The sequence below is a fragment of the Chrysemys picta genome, chromosome 1 (assembly GCF_011386835.1).
Source record: "Chrysemys picta bellii isolate R12L10 chromosome 1, ASM1138683v2, whole genome shotgun sequence".
NCBI lineage: Eukaryota > Metazoa > Chordata > Testudines > Emydidae > Chrysemys > Chrysemys picta.
The window spans coordinates 110545108-110567307 of NC_088791.1; the positions used below are offsets into that span (position 1 = coordinate 110545108).

Sequence of the window (22200 nt, forward strand, 5' to 3'; positions counted from 1 at the left end):
GAAAAATGAGAAACATGGGAAGAAGTAGTGATCTTCAGCTTGGGGACAACATTAATATGTCTGGGTAAAAACTCTGAAACATTCAATGGGAGAGAGAAAACTGGAAAACTAATGCTCAAAGAGGTGAAAGTAGAGATTAAGTCAAATACGAGTTTACATTACAGGACAAACAAATCAAAGCAATTTTGGGCCCAAAGCTGAAGGCAAGAGTCCACCTCCATCTACAAATCTGGTGAAACCGCCACGGGAATACTGTGTCCTGTCCTGGACACCAAATTATCAAGCTTGCAGGAAGTCCAGAAAAGAATAATTAAGGGCCTCTTATGAATACAGTAATCAAATATTTATGGAGTTAACAACCAAAGATGCAGTGGAAAGTGTAAAACTAGATGTGATGGGGTGAACCACAATTGGCTGGAAGACTGTAATCAAAGAGAAGTTATCAATATTTGCTGTCAAACTGGGAGGAAGTATTTGGAGGGGTGCTGTAAGAGTCTGTGCTGGGTCCAGTACCATTCAACATTTCAATTATAAAATTAATGATGACCCCAAGATGGCAGGGGTTTGGAGAACAGGATTAAAACTCAAAATGACCGTAATAAATTGGAGAATTGGTCTGCTTATCTAGCTGTGAAATAGTCTCTGTCCCATTGCCCGGGGCATGTAGAACAAGACTAGTTACAATACAAGTGAAGTATTTTGATGGCAATAATCCTGCATTAACAAGGGGAAGTACCAGGTTATCTAACAGGCCTTTCTATGTCTAATTTTATGATTCTGCAAAGATTTCTTTGCCTTTTAAAGTAATCTAATGGAACCTCAAATTTTCTCAGCGTTATGCCTCATGAAGGAAATACAATGCTGCATCACTAAGGTGACCACTGCACTAGGAGAACACTGTCTCACATTCTTCATTGAAAACAGTGAGCAGCATCTCGGAGAACAGATTTACTTTTCATTTCAATATAGTCTCACTGAAAAACACACAACTACCTAAGGTGCTATGACTAATCTCTGCAGTTTTCTCATGAAAATTCTTCTGCAGCAAAACTATTTCTGAAGCCTAAGGATAAGAGCAGTTTTAGTTTCTGAGTCAGTTCCAGGAGCTTAGTTTACATATAGATCCAGAGCTGTAGTCCTGACTTCCTCCGCATGCACAAGTGGGGCAGGGAACAGATGGATAGCAAAATGCCGAAGGAGATGGAGCACCAGCAAACTTCTTATGGAACATGGAGTTTTCAGATCCCACTTTCTGCTACACTATAGCTTGGTGAAAAGCTCCTGTTTTAGGCACTAATTTAATCTGTGACAAATATATAAAGTCTGTGAAAAAGTATAAAATCAGAACATGGCCCCCACCCTGATCTACATAGCATAAAATACAATTCCTCATCTACTTGTGGCTCCAAATCCCTGAAAAGTGCAAGTATCTAGAATTTAGTACTAGAGAAGTGTTGTTTTAAATCTAGTCACATGATATGTTACAGAGTTTTAAGTAAGAATGCTATGACCAAAAATGTTCAGCACTCCAAATCTATTATGTACAGATGAAACCCATCAAAAACCTCTCATGACAGGCACAAGGCCACATTATGTATCTTATGTCTTGTCTACAAATAGAAATTATTCTGGAATAAGGTAGGGTCTGATTTTTAAATGAAACAGCAGCTCTGGGTAAACTGCATGTATGGACAATTGTTTTGGAATAAGAATGCTTTTTCCTGGCTTAGCTTAATCCACTTCCAAAGGGGATTAAGCTAATTTGGGAAAAGGTACTCTTATTCCAGAAGGGCAATGTTCACATGTGGAAATAAATCCATGTACAGACAAGCCCTTAGTACCCATGCTAGGTTATTACCTTTATATCATAGCCATATGTCTCCCTAATGTCCTCATCAGAATCTGTTTCTTCATCATCATAGTCCATGGTCTGCCGTGGGGATGATGACACACTCCCTATCACACGGTTAAAAGCTGATTGCTGGAAACTGGTCAGGTGACCCTAAGTGACAAAAGGAAAATATGAATGAAGCAATAAACAAATGGATACAGTAAGAAGCTGCAGCAAAAATCACTGCTGGAAAGAATGATTATACGAAGGCTAGTTGCCCTCCTTTGGCTTCAAAAATAGTCTGTACATGCATAGCAGAACCCAGGCAAAACTGTCACCATATTTTAAGGTCTGGGCAAAAACCTGGGATGATGTCTAAGAAATAAGCCACATGGGATTAATTTTTTATCTTCTCCAATCCTTTTGAGAAATACTGGCTGACAGCCCTACTGACTCCTCATTTTATCCAGAGCTGTCAAAGCATGGTCAGTGGTAACACAAGCTTCTTCCTCATCACATCATCTCAGTAAGCCCCAATCTTGATATGGAGGAAACATCTTTAGCAGTTGTAGTAGAACACTTGCAGTTCTCCCTGAAAGGCATCAACTACTTTCCGGACAATTATCTACTGGGAACAGTACTAAGGCCAACATTTCATACAGGCCACTCAACTTGCCAGCTAGTACTGGCATTTAGATGCCTCAAGTGTCTTATAAATACCTAAGCCTACTGATGACTTCTTGTCATTACCTGGGAGCTACAATCAAATCAATGACCTAAATGACTGACACCTAATGCTCAACACATAACTGCTTCCTTCCCAAAGTGCCCATAGAAGACTGGCGAATCATAGTGAAGAGGTAAAGAGTAAGATACCCCCACACGCCCTACCTGTAGGTCAGGGTTAGCTGCTGCTTTCTGTAGTTCTGCACTGATTATCTTCTCTGTTTTCTCCCTAGCTGCCTGCTCCACCATGCGCTGGCTGAGAACAGAAAGCTTAGCCAAAGCAGAGGACAGTTCATCAGTGGCCAGAGCCTGCCGTGCTCGGTCCTGCCAGCTCATGGCACGTTCAGTCAGGCACTGCAATGCCTCCCCCTCAGGCAGCCGGACAGGTAGCTTCTGCAGGGATACCAGCAGAGACAAGATGGTTTCAAGTCGGGGCCTTCGAGAACGCATGCAGAGTGGACACAGGAATTTGACTTCTTTGGCCTGCCAACTGGAGCCCTTCTTCTGGGAACTGGTTTTGGGGAGGGGCACACAGCTGCTATGAAACCAGTCTTTGCAGAGCTCACACTGTAGCATGAACCCACTAGCCGTTTTGCGACAGATGCAGAACTTGACTTCCTCTATATGGTCCACCATGGTCATCTTAGCCAGGTTAGCTGCCCTGAGGGCGTGCATGGCTTCGATCTCCTTCTGCTCCCGGTCCTTGAATACAGCCACCTGCACAGCACAGAGAGTGATAGCCGATAACCCTTCACAGCAAATGGACACAAGGTTTTGCTACCAGAGTAAACAACACTGAAAGGCAAGGACATATCAAGAATCTCCTAAGCACAGTGACTCAAAAACCAGAAGAAAATGCAATTCTAGTTACAATTTCCTCCCCAGAACCCTGCTATTCCCTGACTTTCTGACATATGATCAGCACCTAATATTTATACAGTACCGGTCTTCCCAAAAGCTTACAAAGCATTCTGCAAACTTAAACAGAGACCCAAGCTGTACCAGGAAACACTTTCCACTGAAATTCAGCCACCTCTCAAGTGAAGCATTGGTTTAAAAGTTACTGCAATGCCACGTTTTCCAATTTAAATTGCAGGGGGAAATTAGAGGGCAAAATGTACTTACTCAAATTGAAGTTTGGATCAGAAACCCATACTAATGCCCCCTACTCCCATTACTCCTGGGGAATTCTGCGCATCTGCAGACACACAGAATTCATCTGTCTCACATAATTTTGTATTTCCCCTCATAAAAAACATTTTGCCTAAGAAGTACTGCAGTTCTGCCTTTTGCCCACCACAGGCCGCTGTGGCTCCAGAACAGCCAGCTGCATTCATGCCGCTGTTCTAGTGCCACAGTGGCCTCTTGTGTGCAAAAATCGGACCTGCAGCACATAGGCAAAATGCATTTTATGCGGGAAAATACAAAATTCTATGCCCAGTGCTGCAGAATTCCCCCAGGAGTAGAGTTCATCACAGCACCTTGCCTGCAAACCGAGGTTAGGACAGAGTGGGGCACACAGGGCTGCTGGGTGGGGAGGTCACAGACTGGGGTTCAGAATGGCTGGGGGGGGGAGGGGGGGGACACAGACTGGAGCATGGTCTCAAGCGCTAGTGAGGTGACAGCGTTGACCAGGGGAGGGGCGGGGGGGGGAGAGGGCAGCCTGCAGAGACCCATGGGGATGAGGGGTGCAGTGACAGGGGCAGACGTGCCTGACTGAATGGGAGAGGCTTGGGGTCAGCCAGGGTCTGCATGGGGGAAGCTCCCTAACAATCTCACACTCCCTGGCCTCTCCCCCAACCCAAGGAAAAACCCCCACCTACGCCTAACACCCTCCAGGTTCACTCCAGGCTCCTTCCCTCTCCCTCAGCTCCTCCGTTACTGTTGACTCCCCGAAGCCTTTGCACTGCTTCTGACAGGTGCAAGAAACAGCTCTGTATTGTAATTTAAATGAATTACACAAAGTTCTGTATTAATATGCCTCTTAAGGAATCTATTTGTCAAAAAAAATTACCAGAATCTTTTTTGGTCTGTATTGTTACAGACATACTTGCTGACAGATATTTTGAAATAAGTTACCAAAATAATTGTAACTGGCATGATTATATTGTGTTATTTTGACAAATAAAATATGCAGAATTTTCAAATAGTGTGTGCAGAACTTAATTTTGGGGTGCAGAATTCCCCCAGGAGTATCCCACGTGAAAGACAATGGGCTCTTTAATGACCACAAGGAGACAGGAGCTTGGATCTAAGACAAGTCACCAACAGTACAGTGCCCCACCTCACCCTCCCTATGCAATATAATTAGGCATAGGTTTAATACCAATTCAGAAAGCAGAGCATCACCTATTGAATCACCACCATCCTTCCCTGTAGCACCTGGGTATTCCTTAGTGTCTCTCATCAAAGTAAAGACATGGTCTAACCATGCTGAACTTGAGATTTGATGGATCATCACTAAGGCTGCCGTCTGTCATGGAGGACACTGATTCCGTGACCACCGTGACTTCTGCAGCTAGCAGGTGCGACTGATCCGAGGGCTGCCAGAGCAGCTCGGGCGGCCCGGGGCAAGCTGCACTGGCCCCCCCACCAGCAGTGGCAGTCCTGGGCTGCCCCACCCCCCATAGCACCAGTGGGCACCCCAGAGTCCCCCCCCCCCCCCCCCCAGAGCAGTAGCTGCACCCCCGGAGCCCCACAGAACATTCAAGATGTAGTCAAGGGAATATAGTACAAGTCATGGACAGGTGACATGGCCGTGACCAGTCAATGACTTTCACTAAAATTACCCATGATTAAATCTTAGCCTTAATGATCACACACAAAGTGGCATAACTGCAGGCTCTCAGTCTGTGCCAATTTTCCTCACTCCTTTAGGAAGGAAATCTAGATGATGTCTATTGGGCCCTTACTTTAATTTCTGGTATCATCCAGTCACTATGGAGTAGTCTTATGTAACATTTTTCGCGATTAAAACAAACAAACAAAAACACCCCACCAACTTTCCCCCCTCCAAGAAAAGACTAGTACCAGGCAACAAGTGATTCAACCCTATTTTTGCAGTTTGTGTGGGAGGGGGATGGAATAGCTTCATACATATGTAAGAGGGTTTTTAGAACATAACAGCTGCTATCTGCATTAAAGCTCTGGGAGAAACCGTAACCGTCTCCGAATATCAATAATGTGATGACCTCATCTACTGGTAAGTGGCTACACAGCCCTTAGTAGGGAAAATTTTGCACACCCCTACCAAAAAGGGGGGGGGGGTTCTCAAATACTTCATCTGCTTGCACCAACACTTTGCTTTAAACAGGTCTGTTTCTTTAACTGTAAATTTCTGAAGGCTACATTGTTTGGGTAGAACTTAGTTCAGTTTGGCGCATGGCAGGGTGAAATCTAATCACATCTTTTTCACATTGCTTTTTGTGGGTGGTGGCAGCTCATTCTTTTCAGGTATTTCGAAAGGGTTTCAGTTTATGTACAGAAATGGTGAATGGAAGAGTGCACATTTATTAACCCTTGTTCAATTAAAGCTTTCCTCAGCAAACTCCCATTCTACCCCAATGCATTTTCTTTCTGAATTGTACTTCCCTTTCCTCCCACCATCCAAATGTTTTTAAAACATCCCTAAAAACACCTGAACTGCTTTTATCAGGCCTATTACTGAGATATTCATTTTAGTGGGATTCATTTAATGGTCCTCACGATTTCCACAAGGACAAGGATACTTAGCAGGCTGGACTGTAAATGCAAGTGAGCTATTAGTGGTTAAAACAGACAGGATCTCTCAAAAGCCCCCAAGCCGCAGAAGACATCAGCCCTTCTACATAGCTCCTCACCACAGATGCAGTGTCCCTGGCTTCCTCCAGACCATCCTCCAGTTCACTCAGGGATTCCAGATCAAGGTCTTTGTCCTTCTCCATTAACTCCTTCACCCTCTTCCGTCTATTCTTGCTGCTTCCATAAATCCCAATATCATTCCGGGGGCTCAGAACCTTTAAACACAAAGGCAACAATGTAAAACCCAAGGACACTAGTCAGATGAACCGATACAAGGCACTGAAGCACAGATGAGAACAATATATTATGGAATGATTATACATCATAGTAGAAATTTTTTCCTTTTTCCCCACAAATCACAAGTTCTACTCCACCTCCTTAGCAGTAATAGCAGAAACCCTCAGTACACAAACTCACCCAAAGGAGACTGTACATGACCATGTCCCTCCTTGACACGGAATTGAAATTTATGTTTGACCCTACCATCATATGGAGGGATAACCTATAACTCATATGCCCACTTCCAAGGTTGCAGAGGGACACCAAGGCCAATTTCCTGGCTCTGATACATAACTGACTGCTGCTCACCTGTAACAGTGTGTAGCTTGAGTTCTTCTTCAAGAAAGTCCTTGCCGTGCGCTCCCTCCAGGCACGGGCTGCTGCAACCTGTGACTCCACCTGTGGCAGGGCATCAAGACGTACTGGTATCGGACGGCCTTTTGCAGACAAGCTCTCCAGCTGCTCCAGATAGGCGTAGTTGCTACAGTTCTGGGGTAGAACACAATACTCTGAACCACGGAACTCCAGCACTGAACTTAATCATTGACCAAACTTTGCCCTGAAACCCACCCTCCATCTGACTGATATTTTGATAGCTATTACTGTGTAATATAAACTTACCATTTAATGGACAATCTCTGATGGAACTGGCTGACTCAGGGAACTAGTAATCAGATAGCATTTCACCTCGGTTGCTTGTTCAAATCCAACCAGGTTCAGAGTAACCCAAAGTTACTAGCTGATGGTTGCTCAGGAGCCCATGTGAAATGAGTTGATAGTTCTCAGTCTACCTCCCAGTAAACGTGACTGCATCAAAAACACAGCACCACCACCAATGGCAGACTCAGCCCAAATGTCAAGAACTGCATGGACCATGGAGACAACTCCCCTCTTTTCCCTAAAGGTGACCCTCTTAGCCAAGGCTGAGGTACATCAGTAGGGTAGTGCCAAGGGGACACTTGGACTACTGTTGCTCATGTTGTACCTATTCTGTAGATAGAAGACTTCTGTCTCCAGGGCTGTCAAATCTGGCACCTAATGAAAGCACTAAATACATGTGGAATAATCAAAAATTTAAAAAAATCCTTTGCACAGTCAGCTCAATGACTTGGACACCTGGATGTACTGAGTCTTGCATCACAGCTACGCATCTCCAGTGGCAATTTGTAGACCAAACAGTATTAAGACCAAATAAGGGCCTTTACAGAGTTGCATTTGGGGCAATGGAGAAAATTGATGGCTTTTGTGGTTCATGGTGGGATGCCCATAGGAAAGGGAAAAAGAAAGGAATAGGTTTCCCATGAGGAAACAGATGGCAGCCCAGAAGGAAGAGCTAAGAGTTAAAACAGGGAAAGAACAAGGTAAGCAAGTTTAAAAGTTCAAATAAGCTTCCCTTCCCCTCTGACCTCCTTCAAGGGCAGAGCTGTTAAGAGGAAGGAACACATGCCAACAGATTTCACTGCCTGCTATTAGCCCTACCTGAATGGCCTCCACTTTGGCTGTCCAGTCTCTAGCTCGTTGCAGGGCTTCTCTCAGTGCCAATACATTGGGCAGGTAAGCTGGGATGTTCTTTGCTTCATTCACAACGCTTTCCAGGGCCATCATACTTTGTCGTGGTCTAGCGTGAGAAAAACCTGATTCCAGTCTTATCTCAACAAAGTGCCAGTGAAGTGAAGTCAGGTGGCAGGGCAGTTGTATCACTGCACTGCAGTGCAAGATACCACAGCGCTGGTCTTGGAGGGGGCTGTTCACTACTAGATGCCAGCAGAGATGAGGAAGTTGATGGCCTATTCACCACCAAGGTCAGAGGACACTGCATCAGCAACTGACCTCAAATTCAATCTTATGACCTTGACAGGAAGCTGGTGGTGGTGACAATCTCATGAGAGTAAAGAAACAAAAGGAAAGTCATTCTGGGAATGCTTAGGTCTCCTCCCCGGGCCACTGCCAACCCCAACAGGGCATAATCTCTACGACAACAGTTCACTACTCGCAGTTTAAAAACAGTGAGACAGACAGCATCGAACAGTGAAGAAACTGGCTAGATTTTCACAGCCCCGCTCATCACTACGTTCCTAAGACAGACAGGATATTTACTTAAGGGGACATTCTCCTTCGAACTAAAGAGGACTTCTATGACATAGCACAGCATGCTCACCTTGCCTGCAGGCAGACCTTGGCCTTCTCTTCCCATCTCTCGGATACTGTAAGCAGCTCCTGCAGCTCAGCCATGGCCTTTTCTACAGCATGATGTGGTGCCAGCCCCACACCTGAGTCAATCAGCTTCTTCATCACATCCAGAGTGACCCTCTGAGGGTCCGAGAGAGTCAACCTCACCTCATCCAGCCAACGTGCCTGCTGCAGCTCTTGCTTCAGCCGGGGCAGTTCCGGAAGTTCCACATAGAGGCCAGAGCCCATGTCTATCAACATTTGCAGCTTGGAAGAGTCTGGGATCTCATCCATCATAGCTTCTTGAGCACGCTCGTGAAACTCCTCCACATCATCCAAAAGATTCTGAAACAGATGTACAGCAAGCATAGGCAGCCATTCAGCTACAAATATGCACAGTAGAATCAAAGCAAGAGCTAGTCAACCAGCTATTTCAACTTAAAATGACCAGCCACATAAAGGTTCAGAGCTATTCCACTATATGCCATCTGGACTATTAAACCATCAACACTCATAGCTGCAGGTAACAGATGATCTGAACTAAACACGTACCAGTGTTTGCTAACCAACTCAGGATGGTGGAAAAAGAACCAATAGCTGGAAGCTGAAGCCAGACAGAGTCAAATTAGAAAGTTAGAAATCAGGCACATATTTTTAACAAAGAGTGATTTACCATTGTAACAAAATAGCAAGGGAAAAGGTGGATTCTCTATCTCTTGGGCTCTTCATATTAAGACTGGATGCCTTTAAGGAAGATATACTTTAGCCAAACACTAGCACAAGTTATTGGCTTCAGCACAGGAGTGACTGGGTGAAATGTAAGGGCTGGTGATACACAGGAGGTCTGACTTGATGATCTAATGGTCTCTTCCAGCTTTAAACTATGAATCTAGTGGAAAATACGGGGCGGGGAGGGGAATAGTTTTGCTTATTTTGCAAATCCATTGATGGTGGGATTGCGTGGATGGGTGATCACTGTCCCTTCCATCCAATACCTAACAATGAGTAACATTAATGCCAATGTCCACCACCTACTTAAGGGGAACACCTGCAGTTGCAAATAATCTCATTGTTTCAGAGCCCTCTAATCTTCAGAGAGCCAACAAGCTTCTGCTATGTGACACCCCAAATTTGCAAGTTAATGACTTTATATCATGAGCTTTATTGAATTGGACACTTAGGCCTGGCCTATAACAGTTTTTGTACTGTTACAACTATTTTGATGAAAAATTAACCCTCTAACTGAGATAGCTATATTGGTACAACCCTGAAGGTGGACATAGTTATGCCAGTATAAATGTGCTTATTTTGGTATAGCATACTCCTCTACTCTTACATGAGGAAGCTCTACCAGTCAAGCACATTTATACTGGTATAACTGCATCTATTCTAAGGAGGTTTATAGATTCATGAAGTCCAAAGCCAGAAGGACCACTGTGATCATCTAGTCTGACCTCCTGTATAACACAGGCCATGGTATTTCCCAAAAACATTTCCTAGAGCATTCATCTTTTAGAAAAACATCCAATGCTTTAAAATTTGCCAGTAATGGGAGAATCCACCACACTTGGTTAATTGTTCCAATGGTTAATTACCCTCACTGTTAAAAATTTAAGGCAATCTCCTGGTTGTCATCTGGCAAGGCTTTTTTTCAATGGAACTGTCACAGATGCAATCAAATACCTAGATATAAAAGTACCAAGAAATATTAAGAACTAGTAAAGGTAAATTTAAATCCTGTACTCTCTCAAGTAACTAATGATACAAATTGGTGGCATCCTCTTTCCCTGAGCCTCTGAAGAAGGGTAAATACAATAAAAAAATAATATTCTGCCAAGGCTCCCCTGTATTCTAAGTGGCCCACTTGTATATACCCCTCCATCTTATTTTAGAGACGTTAACAAGAACATTATTAGAGCCTTTCTGCGGGATCCTGGTCAAGGCCCACTACTAACACTTAAATTCCAACTCCCTATAGCTAAGGGGATGGGGGGATTGGGTTCCCAGACACCCCAAAGTATTACTATGCTTTTATCGTGTTACTGGTGTAAACGGATTCCAAAATGCAGACACTCTTATACCAACATGGGTGGGTACTGATGCATCCAAATCCCCTTGCAGGTCTGCTGGGTTCCTCTTTTTATCTGATGGAGAAAAACAAGGTGCCTACAGTTGCAACCATGAGAAGAGTCTGGGCTATCCTAACTAAGAAGTACCAGTTTCATCCTCACCCTCATACAACAGCATATATCTGGGGTAACCCAGTCTTGCAAATTTGGGGGGAAAAAATATAATTTGGAAGAACTAGCTGAGCAAGGGAATTACATGGATTTCCCAATTCCTCACGGATGAGGGCAGTCTCTCTTTTCTAACACTAAAACAACTATATCATTTGCCAACTTCAGCGGAGTGGCAGTACTTACAGCTAAAACCCTTACTAATGTATCAATTTGGTCTGGATGTCCTAAGACTGCCATAGGCCCCAGAGCTACCGGGAACAGTTTCATAAACTCCCAGGCCAACATCCACAATGCATGCTTTACTAACCAACAGGAACTGCATTGGTTTGGAGTTTTGTGAAAGCATTGGAAGGGAAGTTATCAAGCCATTAAAAGAACCCCAATGGCCGAGCATGTTACGGCTTATTAAAAATGCTTCTGTGGATTTCAGGCTATGACTGATTCTATTCCAAATCTACTGGGTGCCACTGAGGTTGTGCAAGATGGGGGCCTTGTCCTCGGATATTTGTTGGTGCTTTAATAAAGAAAAAGGAACTCTCACGCATGTGTTGTGACACTGTCCAACAATCAGGCAGCTGCAGAAAGAGGGGGACACAAGAGTGAAAATAGGGCTCTGCTTCAGCAACCTAGCCTCAGCTGAAAATTATATCCTAGGTAATTGTACCTACTATGCCGGGTTTAACTCCACCACACAGACATTGACTCGAGGGCCACAATTATTACCAAGCGAATGATTTTACAAAAACAGAGGAGTAGACTTCTGCCCAGAATAGAGGAGTGGTATTTGAACCTGTCTGAATTAGCAGCAAAAGAAATAGCTTATCAACGTAGAAAATGATTATATGAATTCAAAGAAATCTGGACTGCGTTTCTTGATACATTCAGATAAAGAATGCTCAGAGCACTCAACTAATGCCAGACTTCCATTCCACAGGAATTCTTAACGTTCTCTTTGTTAAGCTATAACAGATTGAGCTCCTTGAGTCTAATCACTGTAAGGCAAGTTTTCTAATCCTTTAGTCATTTTTGTGTCTATCCTTTGAACCTGCTCCCTTTTTTCAATTTTTCTTCAATTGTCAATACCAGAACTGGACACACTATTCCAGCAGCGGTTGCACCAGTGCCAGATAGAGAGATAAAATAGTCCCTCTACTCCTACTCAAGATTCCCCAATTTTTGCATCCCAGGATCACATTAGCCCTTTTGCCCACCTCATACTGGGAGCTCCCGGACAAAATCAGAGTCACTGCTTCCCAGGATAGAGTCCCTACTCCTGTACATATGGCCTACATTCTTTGCTGCTAAATGTACACATTTACGTTTAACCATATTAAAAAACACAGTGAGCTTCTGTCCTATCTACCAAGCCATCCAGATTGCTCTATCAGTGACCTGTAATCGTCATTATTTACCACTCCCCCAATTTTGGGTCATCTGTAAACTTTATCCGTAATGATTTTATGTTTTCTTCCAGATAATTAATAAAAATGTTAATTAGCCTAGGGCCAAGAACAGATTCCTAAGGGACCTCACTAAAAACACCCAGTCAATGATTCCCCTTTACAATTACTTTTTGAGATTTATCAGTTAGCTATCTTTTAATCTATTTCATGTGTGTTAATTTCATATAGTTCTGGGGTTGCTGCCTTTTTTTTTTTTTTAATCAAAACATCATGTGATACCAAGTCCAATGTCTTACAGAAATATAAACCTATTACAGCAACACTTATTTTTATCAAACTTGTAATCTTATCAAAAAAAGTATCAAGTTAGTCTGAAAGTATCTATTTTCTATAAACCCATGTTGATTGGCACTAATTATTAATAAAAGAATTAAAGGAGAGTAATGTAGAGTCCCATATTAGCTGCTTCATTATCTTGCCCTGGATCAGTGTCAGACTGACATGCCTATAATTATCCAGATCATCCCGCTTACCCTTTTCAATATTTCAAACATTTAAAAATTACCCTTTTTAAAGTGGTACAAGTTGTGTATGTAGACAAGGCCTTAGTATTTTCAGATGCACTTGCAAATAAGCAGGACACATATTAGCAGACTGTTCATTTGAGGTACAGTTTCTAGTGTGTCTGTCAGGCAAAACTACATTTAAAACAATGCAGATTACCTGGTAAAGTGTGGAAAAATGGTTACTATCTTTTTGTAACTCTTGTTCTTCGAGAGGTGTTGCTCATGCCCATTCCATTCTAGGTGTGCACATGCCCTTGTGCACGGTCAAATTTTTTTACCTTAGCAGTATCTGTAGGGCCAGCTGTGGCGCTCATGAGTGCCATACTCATGCGTTGGTATATCAGGCGCCGCTGTCCCTTCTTGCTCACAATTCCGACAGAGGGGCAGGAAGGCGGATAATGGAATGGACATGAGCAACACATCTCAAAGAACCACCATTACAAAAAGGTAGGTAATCGTTTTTTCTTCATGTGCTTGCTTATGTTGATTCCATTCTAGATGGCCACAAGCAGTGTCCATGAAGGTGGGCTCGGAGTTCACAGTCTTGCAGCACTGCTCTGCCACAGCCAGCGTCATCCCGAGCTTGCTAGGTAAGTGCCTAATGAGAGTCAAACGTGTGGATAGACGGCCAGGTAGCAGTTCTACAGATCTCTTGGATTGGTGCCTGTGCCAGGAAAGACGCTGACGACGCTTGTGCCCTATTCGTGTGCCATCACGATTGCCGGCAGAGGCACCTTTCGCAGCTCATCACACTGGTGAATGCAGGCCTTAATCCAGGACGAAATCCTCTGAGCAGACACTGGGCGACCTTACGTTCTGCCTGCCACCGCAACTAACAGCTGCATAGACTTATGGAACGGCTTCATTCTATCTATGTAGAAAGCCAGCACCCTCCTGACGTCCCAGGTGTGTAGCCTGCGTTCATCTGACGTATGAGGTTTCGGAAAGAAGAAGGGTAAGTATATGTCCTGGCCAGTATGAAACTACCTTGGGCCGCAATGCTGGGTGTGGTTGTAACTGGACCTTATCCTTGTAGAGGACCGTATAGGGTGGTTCTGAAGCGAGCACCCTGATTTCAGACACCCTGCGGGCCGACAACCAGGAATGCAACCTTCCACGAGAGAAGCAGGAGAGAGCAGAAAGCCAAAGGCTCAAAGGGGGGTCCCCCCCATGAGTCTCGACAGCACAAGATTCATGTCCCAGGGAGGAATGGGATCCCAGACATGTGGTAGAGATGCTCCAGTCCTTTCAAAAACCAGGCCGTCATGTCGTGAGTGAAAAATCAGCCTCCCTTGGAACAAAGGATGGGAAAGCAGAGATAGTGGCCAGGTGGACCTTGATTGACAACAGGAACAAGCCTTGGGAGTTTGAGGTGCAGCAGATAATCTGGGATCTCCTGCAGTGGGGCCTGCTTGGCTTGTACATGCCGCTCCGAAGCCCAGCATGTAAACCTTTTCCATTTGGCCAGGTAAGTCGCTCTGGTGGAGGCTTTCCTGCTACCCAGCAAGACCTGCTGAACATGGGCCGAGCAGGCTCGTTCATCCGCACTTAGACATGCAGCAGCCAAGCCATCAAGTACAGCACCGCCAGGTTCAGGTGCAAAAGGCTGCTGTAGTTCTAGGACAGTAAATCCGGCCAGAGGGGTTGCTGCAGTGGGGCGGCTACCGAAAAGTTTGACAATGTGCCGAACTCGTGCTGGCAAGGCCACGCGGATGCTATTAGGATAATCTTTGCCCTGTCCTACTTGATCTTCACAAGGATCTTGTGAATCAACGGCACTGGCGCAAAGGCATACATCAGTGCCCCCGACCACAGATTGAGAAAAGCATCTGATAGGATGCCCCTGTCCATCCCTCAGACTGAACAGAACACGTGGCATTTCCTGTTCTGCCTGGATGCAAACAGCTCCACCTCGGGAGTTCCCCACCTCTGGAAGATTATTGCTGACCACCTCCGGATGGAGCAATCACTTGTGCTGAGACGAGAAGGTCCTGCTGAGGTGATCTGCTAAAACGTTCCTGGTTCCAGGCAGGCGCGCGACTACCAGATGAATGGCATGTCACACACAATATCCCAAAGGCAGAGCGCTTCTTGTCAAAGGACCGATGACCTCACTTCACCCAGCCTGTTGATGTATTACGCTGTGGTGGTATTGTCCATCAGGATCTGCGCCACCTTGACCTTCAGGCGGGAAAAGAAAGCCAGGCAGGCCAGGCAAACTGCTCTGAGCTCCCTGATGTTGATATGGAGGGCCAGATCATCCCACAACCAGCGGCCCTGAGTGCTTATCTCACTCAGGTGGGCTCCCCAGCCCTGATCCAAAGCATTGGAGACCAGGGTCAACAACGGGGACACAGAGAACTCCTTCCAACACCGACCTGGGGTTCAACCAGCAATCCAGGGACAACCTAATGTGATCCGGCATTCTCACTACCTGGTCTAGGTCATGCCTGTTGGGGCTATAGACCGATGCCAGCCATGATTGTAGGGACCGGAGATGGAGCCAAGCATTACTGACCACGTAAGTACACGCGGCCATGTGGCCCAACAACAGCAGGCAGGTGTGAGCCGTGGTGAGCTGATGATTCTTGACATGGGAAATCACGTCCAACACAGCCTGAAAACATGCTTCTGGAAGAAAGGCTCTGGCGGAGTCGAGAACTGCCCCAATGAACTCTATTCGCTGGACTGGCGTTAAGGTGGCTGTCCTGGTCCTTCACATGTGATTCCCCCAGGCACTTGAGGCAGCTGCTGTGGGGGTCACTTACAGGCACTTAAAACACCACCATCGTGTTGTCTGTGAGAACTGACACTTTCTTGCTGGAACATCTGGCAAGCCAAGAGAACTGCCTGAGCTCCCTGACGATGTGTAGAGAGCGCTCTTCCAGAGACCAGAAGCCCGGAGTTCTGAGGGAACCCAAGTGAGCACCCCAGCCCATCACTGAAGCATCTGTAACAACAGATATAGATGGTTGGGATCTTGAGAACGGGACTCCCAAGTGTACAGTCAGTAGGTCTAGCCACCAGCTGAGGGAGACTATCACTGACAGGGGAGCTGCGATGACTGTGTCCAAATAGTGTCTGCTTGGTGAGTATACGAACACCAGCCACGCTTGGAGAGGTCCGAGTCAAAGTCTTTCATGCTGCACCACATAGGTGCATGAGGACATGTAGCCCACACGCGTCAAGCAATTGCTTGCTGTTATGATGGGGTGAACTCTGAGGCGCTCTATAAGCATTACTATTACCTGGAACTGCCCTTCTTGGAGGAAGCCTCTGTCTTGAACAGAATCGAGTATAGCCCTGATAAACTCTATCCTCTGAGCCAGGGAAGAGGGTATATTTCTGCATATTTATCAGCAGACCTAAGTCCTGAAATGTTGAATGGATTAACTTTATATTGGACTCCACCTGGACCTTGGTCCAACGCACTTGGTAAACACTTGCAAGGCCACCAACAGGCCAAATGGGAAAACTGCGAATTGGTAGTGCACATGATTCATGACAAACTTGAGGAACTTTGTGTCCCGGAAAAAAAAAAAAAAAATTGAAATGTGGGAAGTAAGCGTCCTTCAAATCAAGGGTGGCATACCAGTCCCCTGGATCCAGGGAGGGGATGATGGAAGCCAAGGAGACCATGCGCAACTTTAGCTTATTCATGTATCTGCTGAGCTTTTGAAGGTCCAGAATTAATCTGAGATCACCATTGGCTCTTGGGATTAGGAAATAGCGGTTGTAGACCCTTGGAGCCCCTTAATTCCAGAGGAACATCTTCCACGACTCCCACCCTAAGGAGCCACTGCACCTCTTGGGCTAGAAGTTGCTCATGAGAATAGTGCCTGAATAGGGACAGGGAAGAACTGAACTGAAGGGTATATTCCATTTCTATCTTGCTTAGCACCCAGAGGTCTGTCTTGATACGGGCCCAAGCCCAATAGAAATGGGATAAACGGTCCGCAAATAAAGGGGAGCTTGGATCCAAGTTCTGTGCTGGTACGTCATCCCCGAGCGTCCCATCAAAAGGCCTGCTTGGAACCCCCAGAGTGTCGGGGGGAGGAGGAGGATAGACTAGACAAAGATTGGGGAGGCCTTCATCTAAAGTCCCTGCTCCTCTTCCTGTGAGAGTCCAGTCAGACAGCTGGCAGAAAGATTTGAGAGGCTGGATGAGGTTTATAATGCTTCTTCATGGGTGTCTGGGTATAAAGACCTAGGAACTTCAAGTTAGCCCTGGAGTCATTTAGGCCATGTTGCAAAGACTCCAAACTGACAGAGTGAAGTGCCCTCAAAGGGAAGGTCCTGCAGAGTCTGTTGGACCTCATGAGGCAAGCCCAAAGATTGAAGCCATGAGCTCACTGATGTCGAGGTACTTGGTGCAGAGTCTCAATGTCTCAGCACCAAAGCAGGTCTTGGCGCTGCCTCCATTAAGATGGACTTCAGCCTAACGTCTCAATCTTTTTTCGTGGAGGGCTTAAAGTTCTTACAGATCTTACAGCACTCCCGCACGTGAGCTTCTCCCAGGCACTAAAGGCGACTGGAATGAGGGGTTGCGCAAAGGCATAGCCTTGTTACAAGAGGCACAAGTCTTGAAGCCCAGTGACCGAGGCATGCCCTGGGGTGGAGAATAAAATGGAGAAATGCTAACTAATTACTAACAGAAACTTAACTATATACAATAATAGACAGAAAAGTCCACTGAGAAAAGTACTTGTAAAGCAAGAACAGTAGTTCCAGCTATCATCATGGGCAGTAAGAAGGAATTGAGAGGGCGTGGGTCGGCAGGGGGCTTCATACAGGTGCTCTGAGCATGCAACTCCAGAGCATATCAGAGTTGACCCAACAGATGCCACTGAGGGAAAAAATTTTCAGCAGCTGTGCACCCTATACTGGAATGGACATGTGAAAGCACTTGAAGAAGAATCCCAAGTTTGAGTCAGCACTTTTGAGTCTACTCCTCAGGCCCAGGAGCGTCATGGCAAATATCTACTTGTCTTAAATTAGAAATTAAACGATGAAAAATTCCATTCAGTCCATTACCCTGCCACTGAAGAACTGTTAATGCACTTCACTGTTTTAAATCTAAATCTAGTTTTAAATCATCCCAGATGATGAGATTTCCATAATTTCTGTTGAGAGACTATTCCACAGCCTTCTCGGAGTAAGTTTTCCCTGAAGTTCAATTTAAGTTTCCCTTTAATATCTTCTCTTTACTCTTAGCTAGGTCCCCTCAAACCATTCTAAATAGTTCCCCTCCTTTTCTTGGGGTTTACACCCTTCAAATATTTGTAGATTTGTAGATTTTTGTTCTCTCTCTTAACAAAGCTCGGCACACTTGGCAGTTTCAACATTTCCTCAAATCAATGCTCTCTAGCCCTTTACATTTTTCTCTTTCTCAACCTCTTCCACTTAGTCAGAGTTTTCCTGGTAATGTGGTGCCTGGAACTGAAAACAGTACAGGCAAGTACTGTAACTCTATTTGTACCCCATACCAGGTGATGCATACATATAAAAGTGCCAGACAGCTTCCCATCCCCTTGGGATTAAATGGGGTGATATCACATTCCAAGTGATAAACCAGGAGATGGAAAAAAATGCAGAATGAAAGAAAAAGTTTTTACTATCTGAGTTAAGGTCATTTTTCATGACCTTTGTCACCCAGTCAGCCAAAGCACAGTAACAATGCCCATACTCTGCTCAATTGCACCAAAGCAGATTGATGGAAGTCAGAAAACCTTCTTATCAGCTAAGAAAGAAGAAGCCTAGAGAATAGTATACTTCTGGGACAGAAGTGGGGGGGAAAAGGGACAGCAAAGAAAAATCAGAAAGGACAAAACTACAGGAGAGGCAAAATTACCCTGCACTCTATACTGGGAAACTTCACCAGGTGTCACAAAACCCAATACACCAAACAATGGATGCAAAACCTACCTTTACTTGTCGGGCCTGGCTAATGACACATGGAAGGCTGAATAGCTGTTGGACAAATGCTTTCAGCTCCTCCACCGTCAGCTTGGTCCGAGTCCTCCCGCTATCTGGGCTCAGCCTGCTGTATGAGCAAAGAGATGCAACGTTACAAACAAGATTAGATGGAACAGTGGGCAACACTCACTTGAGTGAGCTCCCACCAGTAGAGAGTTTCGCAACTATCAAGAAGTTTAAAAGTCTCATCACTTCAGTGTTCATGGGACCATACATTGAATCTCCAGTCAATTCTATTCACAGGCACCAGAGAGTTCCCAAGTGTTATTAACAAGGAGCCAGTAAAATCTCCATCATCTCCCCAACAGGCGCACTGTAATTCAATGGCAAACAGTTTCTATTGAAGTGAACACAATGTACCATTACATCAGGAACATACCTAGGAGCCACAACTGGCAATAGGTTAGGAGTAGTGGATGTGGCAAACAGAAGTTACTTACCTTACAGAAATTGGAGCTCTTTGAGATAGTTTTGTTCACACAGATCCCACTGTATGCGTGTGCAAGCCTAGCAACTTTTAGCCAGAAGTGTGTCCTTTGGGGTTGCGTGTGTCTCTTGTGCACCCTCGTGCCCCCACAGTGAGAGGTTAAGAGGAAGCTGCCACAAACAGCACTCAATTCCTTCACAAATACAGAAATCCCCATAAGGGCTCCTTATCAGTGGTGAAGGAGGGTGGGTCCTAGATGCGTGTGGACGAAAGCATCTTGAAGAACTTCAGTAATTGTAAGGTAAATAACCGCTTTTCTTTACAAGGTAGGTGACTGGAATCCTATCTAAATAATGACTGTAGAACTGCCCTGCCAAGCTGCACATGTGGTCTACAAGCTATCACAGTGGAGAAGTGATTGATAAATGTATTAACTGAACTCCAAGTAGCTGCTCTACAATTTTAGAAATAAAGACCCCCTCTGAAACAAGGCATAGATGTCAACTTTGAAGAGCATACCCTAACTTGTGAGGGAACAGGTAGTTTACTCAACTAGTGAATTTTCATGCAGTCTGCATCCCATTTAGAAAGTCAGAGGATACAGCCTGCCCCTTATACTTATTACCAAAAGGTACAAGAAGTCTAGCAGATTTTAAAAAATGCTTTGTTCTGGAAAGTTAAAAGATCATAGTCCTGAGACTGTCCAGTGTGTGGAGCTTAGTTTCTGCAGGAGAATTATGAAGCTTAGGTAAAACTACTGTAAGCCATTAAATTGGTTTAAAATAAAGTCAAACTACTTCTGGTAAAAATTGTGGACATAGCCTGAGTGACTCTGCCCTTATGAATCACAGTATACGGAGGGCCAGCCAAATCATGAATTTTGTTCACCCTGCTGACTCGCTGCCATGTGTGGCAAGAAGGAACAGAGTGGCGGTTGGTACTGCTCTGCCTTTTATACCCTCTCTTTAGGGGGCGCGAGGGTGGACAGGGAGCACATGCAGCCTCAATGGACACTGCCGACTAAAAGAGTTTGGGCTTGCGTGCATGCGCCTAAAGCAGGATCTGTGTAGATAAATGCTTGAAGGACTCTACTTTATGTTAGTTCCAGCCTCTCACTGCCCAATGGTCCCAGAAAAGATTGGGCTGCCACTATGTCAGATGCTACACAAACACATAAGACAGTCCCTGCCTTAAGAACTTATGTCTTTTATTTAAAAAAAGACACCTTACAAAAAAATGAACAGAGCAATGGGCACACATCTGGTTAGTAGTTCATTTGTTTTTAAATAACCTGATTCCTCTCCATCTGTTCAAACAGATACCATTAAGACAGACAAATTTTGGCACTGTGATTCCATGTGCTCTGGGAATGCTCCTAAACCTGTACGCTTTGAGCAGAACTTAATTGCAGAGTTATTTTTTCTTATAAAATAAAATTGTGCTACAAGGTAACATGCAATTTTAAAATCTAATGGATGTTAACTGGAAGCTGAATAAATCTGAAGACTTTGGCTAAGCAGAGCACTAATTACTAAAAGATTAGAACTACAAAAACAGAAATCCAAAAAGCAACCAACAATTGAAAATGGGCGCACTGATTTTGTAAGCCTGGCCACCATGGGACAGAGGAAGTTACTCTCCTTGTGCAGTAAAGCTGGTTCTTTGAGATGTGTCCCCCTATGGGTCCTCCATTATAGGTGTATCTGTGTGCCTGCAATTCTGATTGGAGATTTTAGATAGCAGTGGCTCACACAAGCACTCTCCCTCCCTTGTGCTCTACCTCGAGGCTACCTAGCGTTGCATGGGTGAACCACGTTCAGTTTCTTCTCCACTGCAGAGCCCCTATTGAGCATCCAGAGTAGAGGGGAGAAGGGTGGGTTGCGGAGCACCCATAGGGGGACACATCTCAAAGGGGAGGGAGGAAGCTATCGGGGCTATGTTTGGAATTACACCAGACCTGAAATCTTCTCCATTTTTGCAGGTAAGTGCGATGAGTAGCCAATTTTCTACCGTGTAATAATACTTTTCACCTCCTCAGAGAAGCAGCTCTACATGTTGGAACCATGAAGAAGCCAGGCCTTGAGCCAGAAGATCCGTAGGTTGGGATAGAGGGTTTGCCCATTGTTCTGGGAGAGGAAGAGGAGTGAGTTGGAGAGGGATTAGTAGATACATTACTAGCTGTGCCAGATACAGGTACCACGTTTGTCTCCACCAGTTGGGAGCAGTCAGTATAACTTTTGCTTTTTCTCTCTTCATTTTTATCAGGACCTTTGTCAGCAGAAGGAATGGAGGAAAGGTATATAGATAGAAGGACTTTATCCCATGGGAGAAGGAGAGCATCTCCTAAGGAGCATTTCCAGAAACTGGCTCTGGAGCAATAGAGTGGGCATTTCCTGTTCAGGTAAATGGCAAACCAGTCAATTGCTGGAGCTCCCCAGTGAGAGAATATGCAATAGAGCACAATTGGGTTCGTTTCCCATTCATGGTCCTGTAAGAACTTGCAGCTGAGACTGCCGGCTGTTACCTTCCTGGCAGGTAAGCAGCTGATATGACAACATTATGGCAAATGCACCAATTCCATAGTTATAGTGCTTCCATGCACAGGGAGAATGATCTGGTGCCCCATTGTCAATTTATATAGAACATGCATGTTATGTTGTCTGTCGTGATTTGTGTGTGGTGTCTTTGATTAGTGGAAAAAAGTGTGTGCAAGTATTTCTAACCGCTCTTAGTTCTAAGCAGTTGATACGGAGAGTCCATTTTGGGGGGGACCATTTGCCCTCAATCTTGCGGTTGTTCAGGT

General features: G+C 44.9%; 1 protein-coding gene across 2 annotated transcripts in view; it reads right to left on the bottom strand.

Moving 5' to 3' along the window:
- KDM5A (lysine demethylase 5A) overlaps positions 1-22200 on the bottom strand; it is a 77056-nt gene that overhangs the window by 13192 nt on the left and 41664 nt on the right. For both annotated transcript variants that reach the window (XM_008164215.4, XM_008164214.4), the window contains 7 exons: positions 18920-19037; positions 8775-9130; positions 8096-8234; positions 6926-7105; positions 6397-6552; positions 2723-3274; positions 1859-2002 (listed from right to left, as the gene is read on the bottom strand). In XM_008164215.4, the coding sequence (XP_008162437.1) occupies positions 1859-2002; positions 2723-3274; positions 6397-6552; positions 6926-7105; positions 8096-8234; positions 8775-9130; positions 18920-19037 (1645 nt within the window). The remainder of the gene's footprint in view (positions 1-1858; positions 2003-2722; positions 3275-6396; positions 6553-6925; positions 7106-8095; positions 8235-8774; positions 9131-18919; positions 19038-22200) is intronic.